General features: G+C 35.0%; 1 protein-coding gene across 2 annotated transcripts in view; it reads left to right on the forward strand.

Annotated features, from left to right (window-relative positions):
• The window catches only part of BACE2 (beta-secretase 2), a 122,061-nt gene that overhangs the window by 73,707 nt on the left and 27,135 nt on the right, over positions 1-21,219 (forward strand). For both annotated transcript variants that reach the window (XM_069074856.1, XM_069074857.1), the window contains 2 exons: positions 7,963-8,064; positions 13,067-13,213. In XM_069074856.1, the coding sequence (XP_068930957.1) occupies positions 7,963-8,064; positions 13,067-13,213 (249 nt within the window). The remainder of the gene's footprint in view (positions 1-7,962; positions 8,065-13,066; positions 13,214-21,219) is intronic.

The following is a 21,219-nucleotide window of genomic DNA, read 5'->3' on the forward strand; positions in this document are numbered from 1 at the left end:
TAGTCTCACTGGGACTAGAAGTACAGAATCCAATCACAGCTCTAATCCTACTATTTGGCACAGAAACTTTGGTTTTCTCTGTTTCCATTCTGAGATGATTGGTCCATCCTTAAGCAGTCTGGTAACACCTGATCAACTCTAGCTTTACTGCAACTCAGAACTGGACTCAAGTGATCTACCAGCCTCAGCCTTCCCACTAGCAGGGATTATACATACATACTAACACAATGAATAACAATCAGATTTAGTATAATTTTCTTAAATTTGTTAATGTCTATATTTTTGAATGCTGAAATAATATACCTTCATATTGGATAAATATGGATTGAATAAAAAATCTATTGAAACAGCTAAAATTAGTACAGAGAGAATTTAATCAACCGAAATGCAGAAAAAGTAAAAAGATAAATTTTTAAAACTACACTCCACCATATTTATCATCGAGATTCAAAAGTACCATTATTGATAGAGAGGAAATACTTGTCTTTACTTTGTACTGGTGCCTTAACTGTAGATTACGTGAATTAACATTACATCTTGAAAATGTACACCATATATACTTATGTGTTTGTATGTATATGTATATGGTCTTTTGGCAAGATGAGATTTTTTTCCATAGAAAATTAGATACTTTTAACGAGCAAAACCCATATCTATGACATCAAAAATTTATTTGCATTCTATAAAGTAATGTACAGAATCATTAAATATAAAAACTTCCTTTAATTAGAAAAACATTGGTGCTACCTTCATATAGTTGAAACAATATTTAGTGAAGTACATCAGAAGTGACTGTGGGATTCCACATAAAGATAATTTAGTGGGAAAGATAAATGAGTGCATTATCAAAGAAATTTGCTGTAGAAAATGCTTAATTTTACTTTATATATAAGGTACTTTTTAGCAAAATGTACTTTCCTTAATTATCTCTGTTTTTGCTTTTGCTTTGTACCAAGATCACAATTGCTATCCCTGTATTTTTTTTTACTTTAGCTGAAGTATAATAGATTATGCTGTAGGTCTTTATTTTAGCTCTCTGTGTGTCTTTGTTTCAAGTCTTTTTCTTGTAAAAAAAAATTGTTGGATGCTGGTTTCTAATCCATTCTGCTATCCACTTTCATTTTATGGGTGAGTTCATCCCATTCATGTTCACAGTTATGATTATTGTGTATCTCCATACGATTTTGTTTTTTATCCTTCTTTTTTTTACCATGTCCCTCCTCAAAAGTTTTTGTTTCTGACCATTTCCTCCCTTAATTCATCCTCCCTTTTATTAGCTACCCTTTCTCTTATCCTTTTCCTCTTCTACTTCCCTGTTGGGTAAGATAGGTTTCTGTACCCAAGTGAGTGTGTATATATATTCTTCCTTCATTTGAACCAATTCAAATGAAGATGAGGTTCAAGAATTGCCAACCACCACCATCCCTTTTTCCTTCCACTGTAAAAGTTCTTCCTTGCACACCTCTTTTATATGAGATGATTTTCCCCATTCTTCCTCTCCCTTCCTCCTTCCCCTGGTGCCTCTCTCTTTCTCACCCTTTCATTTTTTTTTTGAGATCATCCCAACACAATCAACTCATAGTCATGCCCTCTGTATATATAGACTCCTTTTAACTGCCCTAAAAATGATAAAATTCTTAAAAGGTATATGTTTCATCTTTCCACAGGAATGTAGCAGTTTATATTTATCAAGTTATGATCACTCTTTCATGTTTTCCTTTTTATGCTTTTCTTGTATCTTGTGCTTGTCAAATTTTCTATTCAGCTCTGATCTTTTCATTAGAAATGTTTGAAAGTTCTTTATTTCATTAAATATTAAATTATCCCTAGAAGGTTTATATTCATTTTTCCTGGATAGGTTATTGTTGGTTGTAATCTTAGTTCCTTTGCCTTCTGGAATATCATATTCCAAGCCCTCTAGCCCTTAAATGTAAAAGCTGCTAAATCATTTGTGATGTTGACTGTGGCTTCTAAGAGAGCGTGGATAGAGAGTTGGCCTCAAATCCAGGACCTGAGTTTCAATCCCAGTTATGTTACTTATAAGATTATAATGATTTCTTTCTGGTGGCTTGCAATATTTTCTTCTTGCCCTGAGAGCTCTGGAAATTGGCTATAATATTCCTGAGAGCTTTCATTTTGTAATCTCTTTCAGGAGGCGATTGGTGAGGTTTTTTCAACTTCTATTTTACCCTCTGGATCTAAGATATTGAATCGGTTTTCCTTTATATTTTCTTGAAGATTGATGTCTGGGTTCTTTTTTGATCCAGGTAGTTCAATAATCTTTAAAGTATCTCTCCTCAACCTCTTTTCCAAGTTAGTTGTTTTTCTGGTAAGATATTTCACATTTTCTTTTTTTACATTCTCTTGTCTATGTTTTATTGTTTCTTGACATCTCATAGTCATTAGCCTCTCATGGTGTCACTTGCCCAGTTCTTAGTTTCCAGGCAGAAATTATTTTCTTCACTGAGCTTTTGCTCACTTTTGCATCTCTTTTTCCATTTGTCCAATTCTGCTTTTTACAGAGTTCTTTTCTTCATTGAATTCTTGTGTCTGTTTTACCAAGCTGTGTGCTTAAGAATACTAGAAAGTACTTCAGCATTATGCTTAGTTGCCATTTTAAATAATTAATCAACAAAAAACACAAAAATGTGAAAATTTTGGCACTAAATAGGCCTCAAAAAGGACACAATGCAAGTTGCAACAAGAAAGGAGAACATTGCTTTGTGTGACCTCATCCAGAAATATGTATATTGGTAACTCAAATTTTTACCACTCTCCACATATGCATGAATGAAAAAGTGCTGCAAGTATTGATCTTGGGGTCACAAACAAATTTTAGTCAGTGAATTCACAAATATGGAATCTGCAAGTAATGAGGACTGACTAATAAATGCTTGATTAGATTGGTTTGGATAAGAACCCAGTTTTGATTCATAATGTTGGGCTCCTTCTCTCCCGCTGACTACATCCCACATTCTCTGTCTTTCATATTCTATTAAGGGTACCTTTGCTGCCTTTTACTGAAGATGCCTGAATTACTAGTTATACTCTACATATGCAACAGTTTTGTTTTTTATTTGTTTTGTTTCTTCTGAAAAATCAATTGAAATTTTATTGAACTATGAACTCATTATGTAACAAAAAAAAATGGATATAGCAGTCAAAAAAAGCTAACTGGATCTTAGGTTGTATTATACTAAAGTCATAGTAAGCCATCAAGATAGCAAAGTAGCAAGAAGTAGTACAACAAACTTCCCAAAAAATCTCCTCCAGACAAATTATATGTGCCATTTTTCCAACTGAGGACAGAGACAGAGAGAGAGAGAGGTCTGGACACTGGGAATGGCACCTGGTGTAGAGCACATCAGTGCCTAGGAAGAGGCTGTGAACTAGGGCAAGAAGTCAGGAAGTAGGCTAGAAGAATAAACAAACCCTTGTTCTGGGTACCATGATGGAGATTGATGGGAAATGGCAGTTTTGTTGCCTGCTACCAAGATCTAGGCCACAAATTCAGGGCAGACCAATGAGGGGAACCTAAGTTGCCCTACCTGTTAGCAGTCTTAGACACTAGATGGGATACATAGAAAGAAGAAGCATGTGAAACCTGTTTCTATGATTCAAATCTCAGGAGAAAAGTAGCATCATAATTCCAGTCTCCAACCCACTCTGAAGCCTATAGAGTAATAACTATGGCAGGATTCCCAGACCAAAGAGAACTTGCACTTCTGTCATACTAAATCAGCAGAACTTCCCTGCTGTCTGACAATGACTGCGTCCAGCAGCAGTATACTGTTACTCAAACCTAAAACCAGATTAGAAACTTGCATATCTCATACCAAGGGGGCAACAAACAAATTTGCCCTGGATCAGACCTCTTCAGGAGCTCTGAAATCTTGTTCTAAGTCTAAAAGTTCTAAGCCTGAAAGATTCTGTAACAACACAAGAATAAATTCCCTAAGAAAGTGGCAAAAGGACAAGCGCACACCCTCCCACCAGAAGTGTACAGTACATGCTAATATCAAGTGTGAAGTCAGGAAGTAGGCTAGAAGAATAAACAAACAAAAATAAAAATCTACATACCTACCATAAAAATCTATTATGATTACTGGAATACTCAAGACACAGAATAAGAAAATTACTAAAATACCTAGAAGCAAAACCTCAAAGAAAATTACAGCTTTGGCAAAAATCCACTTAAGAATCTTGGAAGAGAAAAAGTGAGAGCTAACCAAAAAGAAGAGTTTAAAATGTTTTTATTAGATGAAATGAAAGTGCTAGAGGAAAAATTGGAAAAGAAATGAGAGCTATGGAAAAAAAACTTAGGAAATTAGTGTCTTGGCACAAGGGGTACAAAAATTACCCAGCCAAAAAATGCTGAAATTAAAATTGACCAAATAGAGACCTATCAATGATACTCAAAAAATATTCAAACAAAATAAAAAAACTAGGGGAGGGGGAAGGCAGAAAATGTAAGATACCTATCTCTTAGCAAAACCCTGGAAAAAAAATTGAGAAGAAAAAATTGAAGAATCACTCTGCCTGAACTCCAAGAATTTTTTAAAAGAGCTTCACATTCTATTTCAAGAAATCTTGAAAAAAAAAACTACCTAGATCTCTTAGAACCAGAGGCAAATTAGAAGGAACCCAGTGGTCAAGAATCCACTTTTTCCTGAAAGAAACCCCCTAAATGAAAATTTCCAGGAGTATTATGGCCCAAATTTGGAGCTTCCAGGTCAAAGGAAAAATATTATGATCAGCCAGAAAGAAATAATTCAACTACTAAGGAGCCAGTCAAGATCAAACATCATTTAACAGTCACCCCTATAAAAAAGCAGAGAGCTTGGAATAGCACATATCAGCACATATCAGGCTAATAGGCAAGAATAACTTACCCAGAAAAACTGAGTATGATTCTACATGGGAGGAAAGGGATCTTAATGAAAGACAAGATTTCTAATCATTCCTGATTAAAAGACCAAAGTCGTGGGGAAACTCTAAATTTAAAACATAGGATTTGAGAAACATAAAAAGGTAATCCAAAATTAATAACATAATAGACTAAACAGAGATAAAATGCTTACATTCTAAAATAGGGAGGAGGTACTTATATCACCTTTATACCCAATCACCAAAATCTGGAAAGACTTAAATGAACTGATACTGAGTGAAGTGAACAGAACCAGGAGAACATCATACACAGTAATGGCAGCATTGTGCAATGACCAACTTTGATAGACTAAGCTCTTCTCAGTAATACAATTCTCTAAGACAATTCCAAAAGACTCAGGATGGAAAATACTATCCATATCCAGAAAAAGCAATGAAATCTGAATGCAGATCATAGCATACTATTTTCTCTTTTTCTTTTTTTTTTGTCTTTCTCATCATTTCCCCCCTTTTGTTCTGATTCTTCTTTCATGACATGACTAATATGGAAACATGTTTGATATGATTGTACATGCATAGTCTATATCAGATTTCATGCCTTCCTGGGAAGTGGGGGGGGAGGAATTTTAGAAGTCAAAATTTTATAAAAGTGAATGTTGAAAGCTAAAAATATATAAATAAATTTAATTTAAAAATAAATAAACCCTATCACCATCAGGGGTCATAGAGGGAGTTTAATTAGATAAGGATTGCAAATTATTCTATTATCTTCATAATCTTAAGGCAAGAGTGGAAAAAGAGAGGAAGAGGAATATACAGGACATGGGTTCAAATGGAAAGGAAGATTAGAGAAAATTTTTATTTGCTTGACTATATATATATATATATATATATGTATGCATATATACACAAATAAATATATGCACACATACATATATATATTTGTAATAAAGGTCTTTTTTCATTCTTAATGGGGGAAGGAGTTGGAGAAAGGGAAAGAAAGTTAATTTTTCCTAATTTTTAAAAAAATATAACTTTTTTAAAGGAAAGTCTCACTATTCAGGATTGGGGAAGTAATAGCATCACTGTACTTTGTACCAAACAGACTACATCTGTAGTATGACATTCAGTTCTAGTTCATTTTAGAAAGGACATCAATAAATTGGAAAGTGTCCAAAACAAGTTGACCAAGATAGCAAATGGACCTTACATATTGTGTGAAGATTTGTTGAAGTATTCAGAATGATTAAGCAAGAAAAGAAGAGGTTAGGAAAGATGTGGTAGCTATCTTCCAATATTTGAAAGGCTATCACATTCAAGAGGATTCAGAGTTTTTCTGACTGGCCCTGAAGGACAGATATCCCTCACGAGCAATGGTAGAAACAAAACACAGAAATACAAATTTATTTAATTAATTAAGTTAAAATTTCTTATCCATTAAAAAGCTATAGTTATTGGAGCAGGTAGGTGGCACAGTGAATAGAATACTGGCGCTAGAGTCAGGAGGACCTGAGTTTAAATCTGACCTCAGACACTTAACACTTACTAGCTGTGCAACCTTGGGCAAGTCACTTAACCCCAATTGCCGTTCCTTCCCCCCTACAAAATGACAAAAAAAAAAAAACTAGAGCTATTATCTAAATGCAAAATGGGCTGCCTCAGGAGGTCATAGATTCCTTCTCCTTGGAAATCTTCAAGGAGAAACTAGATGAACACTTGACAGGTATGTTACAGCAAGAATTCTTGTTTAGGTAAGGTATCATTCAGATTAAATAGCCTTTACAATTTCTTCCAACTCTAAAATTATGTGGTTTTGATTGTTCCTTCTTTGATATCTCTAATGGTAATGGGAATTTGAAGATCTTCCCTGCCCCTTAATAGGCCAAACTAATACATTTCTGTGATTATACATAGCATGAGTGAGAGAGGGGCATTTTTACTTGAGGGGGCCTGTTTGTTTTGAAGGCCTGACAGAAGAAAGGTTTGGGAATGTCAGTACTCATTGCATTGGTTATGTGTTCAACTTTCTGGTGTTTGAATAAATGTTTTGGTTCCTTCTTCTATGTGAAGAGTCTATTATATTTTGTGATTCACAATTACACCAGCATATTCATATCTACCATGAATCATATCTACTATGAATATCACATTGGCATTATAATATCTTAACCTTTGCTTTATGACACTTATGGTTCCATTCTTATTTCTTTTATCCCATAAGGTCCCATTTCCTTCAGTCAGCTGGAGATTGAACATCAGACTGAATTTATCCAAATATGAATTTATCATCTTCCCACTCCCCTAATCCTCTACTGCTCTTCTAACTTCAACAAATTTACAATGATCAATATTCATTAAGCAATTACCACACAGAAGTTTCTTCTTCATTTTTGTTGGTGGTAACACTCTCCTTTCAGTCTTCTAGACTTGAAAGCTATTAGTCATTTTTGACTCTTCTATCTAACTTCACCTATATTTTCCAGATAAGTCCTTCATAATATCTTCTGAATCCATTCCATCCTAAATATTTCTTTCCTAGACCATTGTAGCAGCCTATAATTGACTTTTCTTCCTCTAGAGAATTTCTTGTTCTATCTATATTTATCTATTTTATTAAATACTTTATTCTTATAATAATGATTATATTATATATTATGTGATATATTATAATTTAATAAATATTTAATGAATATTAATAAATATCTATTATTTATCTACCTTACATACAACTAACTGATACAACTAATGTATTTCTGTTATTATACAGCACCATTACTCAAAAATCTTCCATGGTTCTTCACTGACTTCTGAATAGCATAAGAAACCTCTAAACCTGAGCATATTGTCAAATCTAAAGAGGCAAGATGTGTTTTGTTTTGTTTTGTTTTAGCAATTGGGGTTAAGTAACTTGCTCAAGGTTACACGGCCAGTTATTTCTGGGTGTGGTGCTAAGTAAGATGTGTGTTTTTTAGAGGAATTCAGTTGGATAATCCCTTTGAAAGCAAGGGCCTTCGTCGTTTTATGTACCTATAATGCCATATGTTCCTTATATTATTTCCTTTCTCTTTTCTGTAGTACAATATAGAGAAAGCCATAGTGGATAGTGGCACCACTCTGTTGCATCTGCCTCCAAAAGTTTTTAATGCTGTGATTGAAGCAGTTTCCCACACATCTTTGGTAAGTGTGACCATAAATGATTACCATTGTCTTCTCAGGGAAAACAGGAATTAATTTTGTAACTGATCATGTAGAAATTGGAAACCATGTGTGTTGGAGTTTCTCTCTTATATTTTTTTTTTTTTTTTTGCTTTTTGGAGGGCAATTGGGGTTAAGTGACTTGCCCAAAGTCACACGGTTAGTAATTGTGTCAAGTGTCTGAGGCCAGATTTGAACTCAGGTCCTCCTGACTCCAGGGCCGGGGCTGTACTACAGCGCACTGTGCCACCTAGGTGTTCCTTTTATATTCTTTTAGATTCTTTTTTACCTTAGTGTTCTTTCCCAATAACGAGCTTATTTCCTAGACCTAAAAACTTTCTTTTATTGCAAAGCAAAACTATTAAAAACAGACACAATGATTACATATCACAACTTAGGCAGTGTTTTACATCTGTAATCAATTGTCTCTCTAGTGAGAAGAAAGAAGCTTTTACCATTAGTCCAATATAACCAAGATTTCTTATTGCATGTAATATGAATAAGCATATCTTTGATCATTTCCATTTATATTATCATTGTCATTGGCTACATATCACTGAAGAAGAAAAGACTTAGGGGTGGAAGACACAAATAATTTTTTTCCAAGTATTTGAAAGCTATTATATGGAAGAGATATTCCTTTTGTTCTGTTTGGCTCTAAAGAGACCAACCAGAAGCAATGCTCAGAAGTTGCAGAGACAAATTTGGACTTGATATTAGGGAAAACTTTCTAGCACCTATGATTGTCCAGGTTTATTTGAGTGCCAGAAAAAGATGTACTAGAGAAGGTCAGAAGAGAGTTAAAAGAGAAGGCCTTATTAGAAGTATAGCTGAGCTGAAATGGGATGAAAATATAAGGAATATCCAAGGCAAGGAATTTTTGCCTTGGCAAACATTAACTCTGAATCACAGAGATTAGGGAAAATACAAAGAGAGTTGTTTCAGAGAAGAAACCCATTACTGGACTATAGCTCTAGATGGATATACTTCATCTTGAAGCAGGTTAGATAAAAGGGGGAAATGATAATGAGTTGAATATTAAGAAGGTAAAATCACATACAGTTTAACATTTTTATCAGTCACTTGGATAAAGGCTCATGCTCATCAAATTTGCAAAGGATTAAACAGAATCCAATAAGATGAAATCCAGGGGGGATAAATGTGAAGTCTTATACTTGGGTACCAAAAAAAATTAACTTTACAAGTACCAGATAGGAAAGTCATGGTAACATAGCAGTTTGTCTAACAATGATCTAGGGATTCTAATGGAAATGCAGTATGAGTCAGAAATGTGATGAGAAAGCCAAAGAAGTTACTATTATTTTAAACGATATTAAAAGTCATATTTTCCAGGAACAAGGAAGAGGTAGTCCCACTGTACTCTGCTTTTATCTAGCTATTTTGTTCAGTAACTCTTAAACTGGAGAGGGTCTAAAGAAGTAATCAGAATAATGAAAGTCTTTGAGTCTATGTAATATAAGGATCAGTTGAAGGAACTAGCCTGGAGGAAAAAATACACAGAGCAGACATGATAGCTTTCTTTTAGTATCTAAAGGGCTGTTATGTGAACGATTAGATTTGTTTTCTTTTACCCCAGAGAATAAAACCAATAGCAATAGAAAAATATTGAAATGGGGCATATTTAGGCTTGATATCAGGGTAAACTTCCTAGAAATTGTAGCAGTCCAAAAGTATAATATACTGGCTCCCAACGTGGTGGCCTTCCTTCTATTTAGACATATGCAAACAGAGACTGAATGACCACTTCTTGGGTTTAGTATTGTGGTAATTATTTCTATGAATAAGTTAGACTAGATGAGGGCTAAGCTCCCTTCCAACTATAGTTTTACAATTCTCCTACTCCAGTGCTGATAGCTCAAAATTTATGGAGTGTAAGCACTTACTTTGCAATTCAATCAAGAATAGTTTTCTGTCTTGTGTACAAAAACACTGTAAAAGACTGGCAAATTTTCACTGAATTCAGTAACTGTTAACATTTTTTTACACAATTATGTACAAATTGTAGATACCTTCAAATAATTTAGAAAATCAGAGACAAGGTCAATATGCCTTTTGGGAAACTGAATATGTCACTATAGGAACACGTTTCCAATTCAAAAGTCTATCATTAAGTCCAATCCATTGTAGCAAGGAGATGTGGAAATTGGTTAAATTATAATAGCACCTACCTCACAGGGTTGTTATAAAGATCGAACAAATGAGGAGGGAAGGGATGGGACCAAGCTTGTTGATTTTATAATTTTTATAATTCAATGCTATAATTTATAAATTCTATTTTAATTATTTTATTTTTGCTCTTTCCATTTATATTGTTGCAGTTGTTGTGTATATTGTTTTCCTGGTTCTTACTATTTCATTGTGAATCAGATCACAGACCTTGCCATATTTCTCTATAATCATCACATTCACTGACTCATATAGCATAATAATATTATATTCCACTCAGTTACCACATTTTGTTTAGCCCATAGGTGATGACCATCTACTTTGACTCAAGTTCTATGATACCACCAAAAGTAGTGCTTCATTTTGTCATTGACCTCCTTGGGGCATACATAGCCGTAAAGTCTCTTGGTCAAAGGAGATGAGTGGTATAGTAGAAAGAACTCTCTAGAGTTGGAGTCAAGGAGATATGAATTCAAATTCTACCTTGTATGTTGACTAGCTTTGTGCCTGAGTAAATCATTTAATTCCTGGTGGCTTCAGTTTCTATTTGCTTCCTTTTCCTTATCTATAAAAATGGGGATGATAATGATAGCACTTGGCTTTTGGTGAGGAACAAATGATTTTACGAATCTTTGTAAATTTTGAAGTCTTATACAAATGCTGTTGTAATTGGAGGAGGAAGAGGAGGAAAAGGACAAGGGGCAATTTGATATATACAGCTTCTTAAGCAACTTTTTCAACATCATCTTTTCCTTACATCACACCTAAATTTACCTTTCTGCCTCTTCTACCCTTTGTTCCTAATCATACTTCTTAGACCCAAAGAATAAGTATAATCCCATTTCCATATAATATTCCTTCAGCTTCTTTTTCTTTAACTTTGAAAAATGTATCATTCTATTCATATACTTAAGGAATTATGCATTAAAACTTATAATACATTTATATTTTATTTATTTATATTTAAATTCTATAAAAGCTGCTTATTGCTGGAAGAATTGCCAGGGAAAAGGGAGGACTTTACCTTTTTTGATTGATCATTAGGAGAAGTTAGAGCAATTAAAAACACAGTAAATTTTTTTCTATTTAAGGAACTTTTTCCAGGTACAAATTTTATAAATATGAAAATAAATTAAAATTTTCTTTTATTACTAAAGAAATATCTACTTGATAAATTCCAACTGAGTACCTCCAGATTACCACTCCTATAGCACTTTAATGATATGCCCAAAAAAAATACTCATTCATGTGTAGTGTTGAAAAGATGTGCTCATAAAACAGTTCTTAGTCATTTACAGTTTCTAAACTGTGCCACAGTAGAAGTTTTCATTTATATTAATGAAACATACAAAATACTAGTAAAAGATGAAAAACAAGTCAAAAGTGTAGAAAATTTTCTTCTGCAAAATACTTGGGTACATGTAAAAACATTTGTAAACCAGTACTTTATCCAATACATCTATTATACAGACTATGAACAAAATTGTATCAAAGGAAATCTTTCCTACATTCTCCTGAGTGCATGATATTAAAATTTGAAAACATAGTGCAGTCTACACTTCAAGGTGGCTAGTTATTATAATTAATTATTAATTATAATGCTAATATTTAATAATTATAACATATTGTTATATAATTAGTTATAATAAAAGTTATTATCGCTTTATGGTGACTGCTTTGTAGCATGATTTAATATTCCATTTTCTTGAAGAGCATTAGATTTTCCTCAGAATGAATCCTTCAGTTTCTTCAAAACAGCTATTATGTTTCCCCCAAGTCTTTCCCCACCTGAACTTCCTAACCTAGTTCTTTCAACTTATCCTCACGTGACATGATGCACCCTCAACTATCTACGTTACCCTCCTATGGTCAAGGTCGGCCAAGACCACCAGATATTTTCACAAGCTGTCTCTTGTTTTCTTATGCTTCCTATACTTATTTAAATGAGCAAAGGATCATAAGTTCAAAACTGGAAGGATCTACAAGGGTATCTAGTATAACCTTCTCATTTTAGACATGGAGAAGCTAAGTCTAGACATATGGTGTGAATTGCCAAGGCCCTCTGACTTCAAGTACAATGCTATTTCTACCAAAACCATTTAGCCTCCTTTGGAGAGCATGCTGAAATTTATTTTGGAATGATTGAGACCTACTAATCCACAGAAGTTCTGAACTCCTTCAGAACTGGCTTCTAGGACATCAACCATATGTCATAAACCTTCATGACAGCAAGAAGCAACACTCATGTATCTCCACTCTCTAGGGGATGAAGTTAAATAATTTACTCTGGAAAATTTATGAATTTGTCTTGTATGACTATTCCTTCTTTGGAAATGGTTGCATTGTTTTCACTTGTTCTTTACCTGTTGCCTGCTAAAATTAGTTTAAAGATCGAACAACTGATAGAGCAACATGCTGACCCTATAGTTCAGTGCCTTACAATTCAATTAGAAGTTTTATCAATTTAACCAGCTATAAGACTTTTGGAGGAGATATTCTGCCTCAGTAATAATTAGTTTAATATTCTACAGAGCAGACCTGTCAAACACAGGGCAGGAGTGTGTTGCCTGATCCAGATTAAAATATAATTGGAAAATATATAACAAAATACGTAAAAATACAATAAAAAATAGATAACATTAGATTTTTAAACTAAGTCATTTTATGACCTGCAGGAAACTTATGTTTCGATTAGTGATCCTATTTTCTACATAAGCTTGAAAGACAATAGATTTAATCAGTTAATAAATACTCAGTTGTAACATTTGTTTTCACATTTCCCCTTTTTTCCCTTTAGATTTCAGAATTTTCTGAAGGATTTTGGACTGGTTCTCAGCTTGCATGCTGGAACTATGAAACACCATGGTCATATTTTCCCAATATTTCCATATACCTGAGAGATGAGAACTCCAGCAAATCATTCTGTATCACTATCCTGCCTCAGGTATGAACTTGAATTCTTATTTTTCCATTTTTAACGTGTAACTCCAGTTCCAAAGCCCATTGGTATGAAACTTTTTCTTTATTAGTGGAACTGATGACCCTGCCCTGAATGAGGAACAGGGAGGAGTTGGAAAGAGCAAGAAAGTTCTAGCCTTCTTCAGTCTTCTGCAGACTTTCAAATTTTAAGTCACTTCAGGACCTACAATTGCTTAGGATATTTCTGGCTTCCACCTTCAAGAGGGAAGAAGGAAGAAAACAACCCCACTTCAACTTGATGAAGGAAAAGATTCTAGAAAGACATGAGAAGCATTCAGTCTCCATTATATCTCTATCCCCAGCTAGTTACAGAAGAGATGTTAAGGTCTCTATGTTAAGTCTCCTTGGGTGAGACCTAGGACCCTCTCTCTCTCCGTTGAACTGAGTTGTCTCACTCCCAATAGGAGAGCTTCTTCACTCTGTATTGTCTAGTATATATTCTCCTATGTTTGCCTTCTCTGATTTCTATTTTGCTGTAATTTAGTTAAATAGGTTCCTTTACTATTTCACCATGTGTGTTCATTGAAAAACTGTTATTTAGAGGGAGAGTTGTCAAGTCCTGCATAGAAAGCTTGGGGTCCTCTTCTCCAATATAAAACAGCAATTAGAAGTTATATTAACCTTAAAATAACATCTCCTAGCCTAATAACATTTAAAGGAGAAGGAGATGGCTAGGTGACACACTTAATAGAGCACCAGCTCTGGAATCAGGAGGACCTGAGTTCAAATTTGGCCTCAGACACTTAACATTTACTAGCCGTGTGACCTTGGGCAAGTCACTTAACCCCAATTGCCTCACCTTCCCTCCCTCCAAAAAAAAAAGCAAAAAAATATATTTAAAGGAGAAGATAGATAGAATTCTAGCCTAGTACCCCTCTCTCTCAGGAGAGCACAGTAGCCTCTAGCCCAACTTCTTGCTTTCTCTCCTGGCAAGAATTAAAGTCTCACTTGGAGAGGGAGGGCAAGGTAGAAAGAAGAGAACAGAAATGTCTTCTGCCTCCCTTGGTGTCACATAAAGAAACTTCCATGCTATGTGTGAGGTGCCACATAAAGAAACTTCCTCACTACATGTGAGCCTTCAGAACTAATGTAATTCAACTCAATAAATGCTTTCAATTAAATAAATATTTATTAAGTGTCTGCCATGTGGCACTATTTTTAAAGCATAATCAAACCACAAAAATAAAAGGAAGCATCCAAACCTAAAAGATACATTATAGGGTATCTAGTCCAACCCCCTCATTTTACAGATGTAAAAACTAAGTCTCAAGATAGTAAACAATTTAATCACAGCCCACAGAGGAAGTAAGTGATAGAAGAAGGACTTGAACCCAAGTCTTCTGACTCCAAAGCCAGTAATTTTTATATAGCAAGATCCAACAAAAAACATGAAACTAGAAGTAATGTATTTGAGTTCTGTTCTCTACAATGCCCTTGATTCACTGTATAGTTTGAAGCAAATCACTTAGCCTGTTAGAGTCTATGTTTCTTACTATAATGCAGAAGTAGTAGTGTTTGTATGATACTGTTATATCCTTGGGTGGACAGCAGTACATAGAGTAATGTTAGAATAATGTACTTTCAGGGTCTTCAAAATAGTTTGCTATTTCTGATTAATTGTAGGCAGTATAAGAAATACTCTGGAAGTTATTAATTCAGTGTGGTTTGTAGAAACATATTAAAAATGTGCTTTTAGCTGTAGAAATACAGAAGTATAGTAAAAAAAAAATCACTGTTTATAGAGCCAAGAGACCAGCATTTGAGTATCTGCTCCAATATTTACTCATTGGGTTATGATTTGAGTCATTTAAATTCTCTCAATCTCAATTTCTTCAACTTTAAAATAGAGGAAATAATATTTGTGCTATCAGGGTGGCTATATGGCTCAGTGAATAGAGCACCGGCCCTGGAGTCAGGACGACCTGAGTTCAAATCTGGACTCAGACACATAACACAAAAAACTAGCTGAGTGCCCTTGAACAAGTCACTTAACCCCAATTTCCGTACCTTCCCCCTCCAAAAAAAGCCAGAAAAAATTTTGTACTACCTGTTTTACCAGGGTAAAGAATATATTTTGTAAATATGAAAGAACTACATTTATGTGAGTTATCATTATTATCATGAATACTTGTCAGTCGGTATTGGTACATTGATAAGATCAGAGACTTTTGAAAAATACACACATTCCACAAACCTGAGAAATTAAGAAAGAAGTAGGAATCCTAATAATATAACTATGTAAGTGCATAATTCCGTACTATTCTCATACATTTGCATAAAATTTTTAAGCTGATTTTCAAGTTGCCACATTCTGATTTTTTTATTTTTTTTCCCTTCTTCAATTCATCTAGGTCTTTTCCCAGCATCAGTATTTCTAGCATCCCTTTCCATTGCCCGTTCCTACATCACAGAGGGAGTTCTTTGATATGAAATTTGATGTGAAAATTCAGTATTCTGAAACAACAGTCAAGAACTCCATTACTATTTGGGTCTGTGGCCTAAAAATCTTCCTTGGAATTTTTCCAGCAGGCACTCTTCCCCACTCCCAGACATTCTATGACAGGTCATCTTAACTTCATATTGCTTAATGTTAATGTTAAAATAGGAGATGAAGAAACCATTAGTAAGTCTTCAGTGGTCCTCGAGACTAAGGAAGCTTATATAAATTCATCCAAATAATGGTAAATTATGGAGCAAATTGGTTTCTCACTACATTAACTCCTAAGATGGCTGCTTCTAATAAATGAAGCAAGATTATGTTTTTCTCTTGAACTTTTTAAAAAAAAAATTTATTTACTTTTAGTTTACAACATTCAGTTCCACAATCCCTTGAGTTCCAAATTTTCTCCACCTTCCTTTCCTCCCTCCTCCCCCACCTATGACAGCACGTAATCTGATATAGGTTCTACAAAAAAAAAAAAATCCTCATTATGGCAAATAGAAGCCTTGCTTATTAAAAGGTATCTTTAAAATAAGATAAAATAGGGACAGCTAGGCAACACAGTGAATAGAGCACCCACCCTAGAGTCAGTAGGACCTGAGTTCAAATCCAGCCTCAGAACTTGACACTCGCTGTGTGACCTTGGGCAAATCAGTTAACCCCAACTGCCTTACTTTCTCATCCAAAAATAAATAAGATAAAATGTATAAGATTTATTATGAAAATAAATGTAATTGCTGTATCTCAGTTAATTTGCACAGTCTGTACAGATCTAAGAGCAAATTATTCAAACTGGTACTTTGTTATGATGGTTGTTAATAATTAGTTTGCAGACTTCTGGTCACATGAGCAACAAGATGGAGGGCTAGATAATTTTTCTGATTCCTATAACCTCTCCAGCCTTTCCAAAACAGAAATTATGTGCCAAAGAAAAAAAATTTAGATGTCTTCATGGTCTAGTATACCCACAATAAGAAAGGTTTAAAAAATTAATTGATGCTTACTGACCTTAAGCTCACTCAGCATCCCTCCCTCAGCTTCCTTGCTGCTACCAATAACAAGGATGTACTAACACACACAAGGACCAGACACACAGGCTTACCACAAAACCCATCTGTGCTGTGGCTAGTTTCTCCTCCCTTTTTTGCAGTGCCAAGGTGACTCCAGCTTCAGGCTGTAGAATTTTGTTTGGGCTGCAATAGACAGCCAATGTGACTGCAATCCTTTAGGAACCACATCACCATAGTACCAGTGCTACAAAGCTCAGAATTGCAAGAGCCAGGCCAGATAACAATATTGTACCATTGTGGCTGCTCTCTGAATCTCTCATTGGTGCTAGCCCAGAGAACCAAGAAACAGAAGAACAGGACACCAGGACAGGACACCTCTGTGTGTGTGTGTGGTGTGTGTGTGTGTGTGTGTGTGTGTGTTGGAGGGCTATGCAGTACTCTATTAAATCGGGGAAAAGAACCCACCATCCAGGTGGGGCCAGTTCTGACCTTCCAAAAGTCACTTGGGGCAGAGACATTGGCTGGTGAACACGAATTGCCCAGAATTTAAGATTTAACCCCCAAGGAAACCACCATCAGAGGGTACAGTGTCAGAAAGTGAATGGAAGGGCAGATAGGTGGCACAGTGAGTAGAGCACTGGCCCTGGAGTCAGGAAGACCTGAGTTCAAATCTGGCCTCAGACACTTAACACTTACTAACCATGTGACCTTGGGCAAGTCACTTAATCCCAATTGCTTTGCCCTCCCCCCTCTAAAAAAAAATGAATGGGGAAAAATTAAGGGTGGTAGAGGGATACTGAAATCGCCAAAGATCTCAGGAAGAAGAAAACTCAAAAGTCTTGAATGTAAGCAGATAAATCAACAGGGAAAACATGAATAAAGAAAGGAAATATGGCCTCCAGATCTAGAAAGCAACTTCTACTATCTATGAATAAGCAAAGCAAAAGAAAATGATCTAGTACTTGATGACGGAAGACCCTGTGAAATGTGAGGAGAGTGTGAAAATGCACTATACTATTCCTGGGTGGCTCAAAAGACAAATTAGAATTTTGAGAGCAGAATTTATGGACTGTACAACATAAATAATGGGCAAAGGAGAAAAACTGGAATTTGTGATGGCAAGTCTTACCAAAGAAACAGAAGAGAAAATAACAGATTGAGAATGCAAATACATAAAAATGAAGGATAATCCAGAAAAGAATCAAAAAGCAATAACATTAAAAGAAAACATGTTCTATGCTAGCAGAAGATCATGAAGACAGGGTGTGAAGAGACAGCCTAAGGAACATAGGTTTCCTAGAAGAATATGACAGAACAAAAATACCTTAACACCATAACAGAGAAAATAATAGAAAAGGACTGCTCAGAATTTCTGAACATAGAAAATGAAGTACCAATTAAGTGCATTCATATATCACCTCCAGAAAAAAAAAGAAAAAAACCAAGGCTGTAAAATCCCAAACTTATAGTGGCTAAATTTAATAATTCAATTCAGAAACAAATTCTGAAGGTGATCAGGAGAAAGATCTTCAAATACAAGGAAAATGAAATTCAAATAATGAGAGACTAATCTTTAACCAACAGAAAACATAGAAGGGATTGGAATTCATTGCTCTGAAGGTCAATGAAGCAGAGTGACCTAACCTGCAAATCTGAGCTTAACTATCCATGAAAAAAAAAAATATAGACACTCAATAAGAGATATTTAAAGCATTTTTAGAGAGAAAAAAGTAGAAATTCAGAAGGAATGGATAAATACAACAACCAAGGGCAGCAGCAGCAGAGTGACAGCAGAGATAAGTAACCGATTTCTTTCTATATACACAAGGAGACAAGGGTGAAGTCGGAAGGTGGCAGTGAAGAAGACGGTATGGGACATTATGGTCAGAACTTGGCAACACTTTGCCTACAAGCAAATCAATGTTATGGGGTTTTCTGGTTTGTTTTGTTTTGTCTTGTTTTGTTTTATAAGACTATGTTATAACTTGAGAGGGTACGTGAAAGGGGGAGAAGTAAGGATAGGAAGAAAGAAGAATGTATAATGTGCCAGAGTCAAATTGAGGGCTCACAATGAGTGGAAGGTGACTATAATGATCCAAGACAATCCCAAAGGACTAATCATGAAACATATTATCTGCCTCCAGAGAAAGAACTGCTATTCTTTTAATATAACTGAAGCATGCTTTTTTCACTTTCTTTCTTTAGTTATTTTTCTTTTATTTGATACTTCATGTACAAAATTATTAATATGGGAATGTTTTACATAATTGGACATGTATAACCTATATCTGATTGCTTACTCTCAGAGAGGCAGGAGGGGAGAGATGAAGAATTGGAATTTGGAGCTCAAAACTTTTAAAGAAAAACACATTTAAAAATTGTTTTAACATGCAGTTAGGGGAAAATTACATGTGTGTATGTATGTATGTATATGAAAAAATAAATTCAAACAGAAAAAAGAACCTGCTGGGGAGTGGGTGAGAAAGAGGGAGGGAGGAAAGAATGAAAAGGGGAGAAAGGAAGGAGGCCTGGCTTTGATGGTAGGAAGAGGTACCATTGATGAATGTTCTTATGGGTGAAAAGTGATGGTCTGAGGAGTGGCTAGGTGGCACAGTGAGTGGGGTGACTAGGTGGCGCAGTGAATAGAGCACCAGACCTGGAGTCAGGAGGACCTGAGTTCAAATCCAGCCTTAGACACTTGACACACTTACTAGCCATATGACTTTGGGCAAGTCAACCCCAATTGCCCTCCAAAAAGCAAAAAAAAAAAAAAGTGATGGTCTATGCAGGGAGATCAGTTAATCAATAAACATTTATTAAGTACCTACTATGTGCCAGGCACTGTGCTACACAATGGGCACCATGCTAGGTAAGATCTGGGTGATTTGGTACTTGAAAAGTCTACATATCCCACCTCAGGCCTGGGGGTGGGGGAGAGAATTGGAGCTGCTTGGGGTAACTGGAACCTGGAAAAGTGAGAAAACATTTAACTTAGAGAGGATGTTTTGAGGCAAATGGAGAGAAAAGTTAACCAGAGGAAGGCACTATCAGTGGTGGACTATATTATGAAAAGTGTGTTGGGGTAAGGGTCCTACCTTGGGGCAGTGCCCTCTCTGATACCTTTAATAATTGGCATGGTTCTGGGGATGGGGTACAATGGAAAAAGGAAATCCACAGGACAAGCTCTACAAGATAGTTTTAGGAACTGCCTGGAGGGGATAGCCTAGACTATATATCTTGGAAGCTTTGATATCATGAGGAATACAGAGAAAAGAGATATACTAAATAATTATGGGGGTCATGTATCAGAGAATGAGGGTCTAGAATAGAAAGAAAAAGAGGATAAATAATGAAGAGAGTGAGGGAAATCTATTGCAAAAGACCCAAAAAAAATGAAATTTAAAAAATACTAATAAAGAAGACTAATTGAAGGGAAAGCGGGAACCTACTTGACTAAATAAAGTAGGGAAAGAATTATTATAAACAAAAGCAAGAGAGATAAAGTAACTAATAAGCAAACTCCAAAGGGAGAGAGGTAACAAATAAGAAGAGTGGATCAGGGGTAAGGAGAAAAGAGCCAATGGGAACAGAACCACCTTAAAAAAGAGTAAGGTAAAATAACTGAAGGACCATAGTATTGTGTTCACCAAAAAGGAGGAGAAAATGTTGTTAGTTGAAAAAATACACATAAAATTTAGTTCAAAACATAAAATTTAAATTAAAAAAAGAAAAAAATACTAGAGATAGAGGGAACTATAAGGCTCATAACAATAAATGTGAATGAATTAATCCAAGTAAATGAAAAATAATGACAATTTAAAAAAATTTACAGCCTGTTCCTTGCAAGAAATATATTTTTAAGAAGCAAAGACATTCACACAATAAAACTGATATGAAAAAGTGCTATTATGATATCTTCAAAATGAAACTACAAAAAAATTCCTATTTCTCAGACCCCATGAAACTTTTATAAAAATTGAGAATCTCTATGGCATAGAGATATAGGAAGCAAATGTTAAAAGGCAGAAATAGTTAGTATATCCTTTATAGGCCATAATGCAAGAAAATAGTAATTGGTTCAGGGACCATAAACAGAAGATATAGATCCAAATTGATACTGTATTTAATAATTGAATCCTGGGGTGGCTAGGTGGCGCAGTGAGTAAAGCGCCGGCCCCGGAGTCAGGAGGCCCCGAGTTCGATTCCAGACTTAACACGCACACACACAAAAAACTAGCCGTGTAACCTTGGGCAAGTTACTTAACCCCAATTGCCCTTCAAAAGGCAACAAATAAAAATAAAAAAATTTTTAAAAATAATTGAATCCTAAATTCTGATTACTAAAATAATCATAAAAACAATAACCAAGTAAAAGAAAATTATAAAAAATAAAATAATATTCCAAAATTTCTGGGGTGTAGCTGAAATAGTCTTGAAGAGAAAAAGCATATCTTTACAAACATATGCTAACAAAAAGAAAAAGAGGATTAATGAAATGCATATGCATTTTTAAAAATTAGA

The sequence above is a fragment of the Petaurus breviceps genome, unplaced genomic scaffold (genome assembly GCF_028583685.1).
Source record: "Petaurus breviceps papuanus isolate PSGF00001 unplaced genomic scaffold, PetGlider_PUasm1.0 90897, whole genome shotgun sequence".
Classification (NCBI taxonomy): domain Eukaryota; kingdom Metazoa; phylum Chordata; class Mammalia; order Diprotodontia; family Petauridae; genus Petaurus; species Petaurus breviceps.